General features: G+C 41.0%; 1 protein-coding gene across 1 annotated transcript in view; it reads left to right on the plus strand.

The window, feature by feature from the left end:
- Positions 1–4390, plus strand: part of kiz (kizuna centrosomal protein) — a 32893-nt gene extending 28503 nt beyond the window's left edge. Inside the window, exons 14-15 of the mRNA XM_025060318.1 lie at positions 2186–2232; positions 3580–4390. Of these exons, the coding sequence (XP_024916086.1) occupies positions 2186–2232; positions 3580–3683 (151 nt within the window). The 3' untranslated portion in view covers positions 3684–4390. The remainder of the gene's footprint in view (positions 1–2185; positions 2233–3579) is intronic.
- Positions 4391–5548: the final 1158 nt, after the last annotated feature.

The following is a 5548-nucleotide window of genomic DNA, read 5'->3' on the forward strand; positions in this document are numbered from 1 at the left end:
CTGTCTCACCAGCTCAGCCCTCACATTTTTTTTTTGTAACCACGTTGTTGCCCCGTTGAGCTGAACGAGCGACGTCCGTGCGGGATTTGCTCTCGACGTGTCCCGGCGTACATTTGTATTTAAATGTGCACGTATCGCGGGCGGTTTGGTATATATTTCCTGTAGCTGGAAACAATCTGCCTGCAGTCAGGAGGGGGCGGTGCATCTCTTCTGCCTCATTTTGCTTCAAGTGGCGCGCAGCAGCAATATATAGTTTAGAAGACGGCTGCGGGAACACGGCCAGAGTAATTTACTCCTTATCCTCGACGTACAGTCACATGTGCCAAGACTCAGCCGAGGAGATGAGGCTGAAGGAGAGGATGACAATCACAGAGGTCATGGGTTTGAATTGATGCAGATGGAGGAACACACCCCGCTGCTGTTTGTCCTTCAGGCTCATCTGCTTAAATTTCTGCATCTTATTTTTTTTTTTTTTTTCAAAGAAAAGCTTCAGCGTCAACGCCGATGTATACGAGCCAAACAAATAAGCCATATGGACGTGTACGTTAACCTGGGAGACGATGGTGAGGATATATTGTGGTGGCTGGTGAATGGGCTCTGTGATGATGTAAATTAAAGAGGAGGCCTTTAAAATTGGAGCGGGGGGGGCGGGGGGGGGCTTATTGCATATGCATTGAAGTAGATCAAAGCCTTTTCAGAGGGCACACATTTACATAGTGATATCGGCCGAGCTATGGGAACCTGGCAACCCTGTCTTTGGGCTGCGGTGGGATAAAGGCGGCCTTGTGGAAGTTGAATTAGAACAGGAGTCAAGAAAGTTCTCGTCTCTGCCCTCGCCGCTCCTCACCCGCCACGCTGTGGGAAGTTTTTCTATCAGATCTAGCGACAGGACGGTGCATCGTGAATCGATTAGAAAAAATCGATACAAATGTGTGACAATTTGCATCGATCAAGGTCTAAGGAGTACGTCGCTGTACGTCACTGGTCATACCCTGACACTACACACTCCAGTCCAGTAGGTGGCAGTATGCGTCTAAAAACGTTGGTAGTGACCCACTATCAAACCCAGACATCAGGTCTCTACGTAGGCTGAGAGACGTTCAGGTGTTGAAACAGAACGTGGGAAGAACTGATTCCACAGACACCAACAGTGTTCTCCAGTGGAACTCTTTCCACTTCCTGTTTTTTCTCTTCTTCTTCTGTTGTTGTTGTTTCATATATTGACAGTTAACCAGGTCAACCAGACCAGACCAGTTTGACCAGTTTAACCAGAGCAGATCAATGGAGATGTTCCAGTGTTTCTGGAAAGAAATGTCAGGTGAGGTTCACAGACCATGTCAGTTTTTGAGGTTCACAGACCATGTCAGTTGATGAGGTTCACAGACCATGTCAGTTGGTGAGGTTCAAAGACCATGTCAGTTGGTGAGGTTCACAGACCATGTCAGTTGGTGAGGTTCACAGACCATGTCAGTTAGTGATGGGATTTGACCCAATTCTGACAAAGAGAGGAGGTCAGTGGATTTGGTCACAGTTTGGTCTGGAGCTCATTTGGCTTAAACAAAAAAAAACTGTATCGTGAACAAAAAATCGTGAATCATATCGTATCGTGAGTTGATCGTATCGTTACATCCCTATATGTGCGATACCAGGAGAGCAGGTTTATTCACAAAGTACGAATTAACGAAACAGGACAAGGAATGGAGTTCTGTTTGTAACATGGAGGTGAGGGAGGGAGGTATATACACCCTGGGCACCAGGTGGCACCAGTGAGACTAATCACTAAGACACAGGTGAGTGTGATGACACTGACCAGACAGGAAGTGGAAACACAGACCAAGTTACCAGTGGATCAACCCAGCTCCATTTTTCAACTCGACACACTGTGGCGCTGTCTCCCTCATTTTCCCTCTCTGGGTTATTTTACCAATTTTTATAACAATAATATAAAATGTTTTCTTAATTATTATTATTATTTGTTCACATCCATGTTTTTGATGTTTATATTTCTGGAAAAGCTGGAACGAATTACTTGGTTTTTAGTTATTTTTTAATGGAGGAAAATTCGATCGAGATACGAGTGCTGCTGTGGAACCGATTAAAGCGGTATCTCGGGGGGGGTGAAGGGGGGGCGCCACCGTTCATATACATCTTGACGAGGCTAATTTGTGCCTGTGTGTGTTGACAGGAGAGAAAAGACCAACTCACAGGCTCATTCTGCCGTACAGTCAAAAGGTGAGTAGGAAAACGTGGTTCCAGAAGCTTCTGAAGACGCGGGTTGAGACCAGAGGTTAATCACATGCATTCACAAATATGAAGTTATTGTGGATTTTGAACTCCACAAGTGCGCTGGTGGTTTGATGAAAAATATCGCTAAATACAGCTCGGCCTTTTGAAGAAGTGTACGTGGAAGAGCTGACCTTGAAGACACATTCTGAAAGCTTCGATTGATGGTTTGGTTTTTTTTTTTGTTTGTTTTTGTTTTTTGTTTTTTTTGTTTTTTTTTCACCCAGCTCTAGCGCACCCTGGTGAATGCCTGAAATACTCAGTCCCTACATTAGCCATCGCAGCTGAGACAAAGGCTCAAGGATGTTGGGGCTAAATTATTAAAGGCTTATAGATAATATGATGAGGAAGCGTGGCGTCCCGGCGAGCGCCTGTTTATGTGTCAGAAAAACAAAGATTAAACAGTGGAAATGATTAGCTTTAGCAGCGAAGACCTTCAGAGCCAGTGATGTGCGTTAGCAGGAGTTTCCTTTATCTTCTAATTAAAGCTAAGGTTGAATTTTTGAATAGTGAGTGAAAAACATTGTGGTAAAAAAAAAACAAAAAAAGATGAAAATCATCGTTAGAAAAAAAAAGTATTGTTATTTAAACATTTTGAAGTGTAAAGACATTGAGATCTGTCTGGAACAAAAAACTTTAAAAACTCTAAGTTTAAAGACATGGAGGGATAAAATATAAAAAATATAAATGATATATAAAAATAATTATATGATTTCTTCGTTTCTTTTACTGATTCTTTATTTCTTCTATTGACAGCATATACAAAAGTAAAGTAATCGTCGGCAAAAAAAAAAAAAAAAGTAATTGTGTAATATTTTCACAGTCACAGTTTCTTTCTTCAGTTCAAAAACCTTCAAGATAAAGTACCTGGAATGAAGTACTAAAAACCCAACTTTCAGACAGAGTATTTCCAAGCTAACCAGATGTTAGCATCAGCATTGCCAGTGTTAGCTTCCTGTACTCGTTATTCTTGCAAAAACTCTTGCATAAAAATATAAATTATATAAAATAATAATAATATGATTTTTTTTAGTAAATGTCTAAAGAACCGATACCGATTTTTACTGATTCCAAATTTCTTCTGTTGCTTACAAAAAAATAAAAATGTGAGAAATATTTGGCATTTTTCCCATCATTATATCAATAGTATCTTATTATTATATATATATATATATAAACCATTAATGTACACTATAATGTAATTCTCTGGTTGAGCTCGAATTCAAGGTGGCAGCAGTGAGCAGTTCGTATTATTTGTTTTTATTAATCTCTTTTTATTGTTAACTTCCTGTTCAGACCTGTGGGGGGAGTCAGATGACAGCAACGCAGAGATCGAAGCCGCCTTACGACCTTCGGCGTTCAACGCAAACAACGACGAATCCGACGACTTCTACGACTGATACGAACATTCAGATTTTGTTTTTTTTTGTCATGTGTTACCATGTGGAAAAAGGACGTCTGCTGCTGATGTTGGTGTTTTTTTTTTTTGTTGTTTTTTTTTTAATCATCATATTCACCCTGTATCGTAAAAAAAAAAAAACAATAAAGTTGCCGGCTCTCTCATTGGTTAAAGTGTGTGAAGAGTTGTCCAACGCACTGATGTTAACCCTGCTTCAGTCTCTTTATCTGAACAACTCTCCCGGCTCGTAATAACAGCTCCAAATAGATTAAACTGATCTTTTAAAGCGATTTGTTTGCACTGGGCTGGAAATCATGCATTTTGAATGCAGCCGGCGTCTCCGAGTGCTCTGCCGCCGGCATGCTTGAGTGTAGTGATGTGAGTCACCTGTGAAATGACAAAGCACAATGGCCACTCTGCCTGCTGCCGTGTGACCCGTAAACCTACTGAAGAGGCCCATCTCCGAGGGCACAGAGCGCTGCGCCGCCAACAGACTCGGATCACTCGGTTAGCCCGCGGCCATCATCTGCCGCCCCGCGCGTTTATTTCCACAGCTCGTTTCTGCCGGCGTGTGTTAAAAATACAGTGATATGTCTCCTTGTCGACGCCACAGTTTCCCCGTTGTGAGTGTCAGATGGCAGGCACTACACCGAGACCGGGGTCAGAAATTAGCAGCGGGGCTCACGGTAATGTGAATAAAAAAAAAAAAGTCTGACATTATCATTGGCTCCCATAAATGTCGTGGTGTTGATGGTTGATAAAACCTAAAACTCTGAACCTAAACTCACACCACTGTTGCTATGAATAATAATTTCACTAGTCACACATATTTTAGTACGGGGGTCCCCAACCCCCGGTCTAGGGACCGGTGCTGGTCCGTAAGACATTTGGTACCGGTCCACCGTTGGACACAGTAGAAAAAATGTACTTCAGATTTTACTAATGTACTTCATTTCAAAGTAATCCAGTCAAATTAATTTGTTGTTTTCATTCAAAGATAATCTGTCAATGTTTCAAAACAACAGGTCAAAGGTCATTCAGACTCTGATACGAACAGAAGAAAGACTGAAAAATTGTTTATTTTGAAAACGTAATGATCCGTCAACGATGGTGCGATATTATTGGTCCACAGTAACAGCTGGTAGCGGCCGAACGGTCCTTGTTACAGTAAAGGTCAGGGACCGCTGTGTTAGGAATCATCAAAATACGTAAGCTAAAGGTTAGCTAATTGCTAATATTAATTATTTGTATCTAATTACATGGGTTTTCCAAACAAAATGACCAAAGTTTCATACAAAGAATCGAAAATTATAATTATGGCATTATAGTTACTAAAGCTTTTCTGAAGCGCCCCCCTTCTGTAGATAGGGGTGTTGTCAAACACCTGTCAACCCACTCAGCCCCCCCATGCCCCCCAAAAAAACCAATAGAATTAAAATAGTACATTTTTAGCACTGGAAAATATAAAAAATTACAAATTTAAAAACATTAATTTGTCCTGCAGTACCTCAGCGCCCCCTACTTTGAGAACCACTGGTTCAGAGTTATCAGACTGTAGCTTATGGAAAGCTAACAGAGTTAGCTCAGAGAGTATGTATATATACAGAGTATATATGGTAAAATATATTTCGGAAAATATTTGAAAATTTCCAGTTTTGGTGAATATAAAAAAATAAATAAATACAGGTGGCGCTAGATCAAAACTGTGTAAACTGGTTTAGATGGAAAAGAGTTCCAATGATTGGCTGTGATGTGTTTTCGTTATTAAACTTCTAAAACGATAACATGACGTCTCTACGTACGACGCGTCTGTTTCCACCAATCGTGAGTGATCCTGAAATAATAATTACTACGAAAAGGCAGCGA

The sequence above is a fragment of the Cynoglossus semilaevis genome, chromosome 1 (assembly GCF_000523025.1).
Source record: "Cynoglossus semilaevis isolate Cse_v1.0 chromosome 1, Cse_v1.0, whole genome shotgun sequence".
Lineage (NCBI taxonomy): Eukaryota > Metazoa > Chordata > Actinopteri > Pleuronectiformes > Cynoglossidae > Cynoglossus > Cynoglossus semilaevis.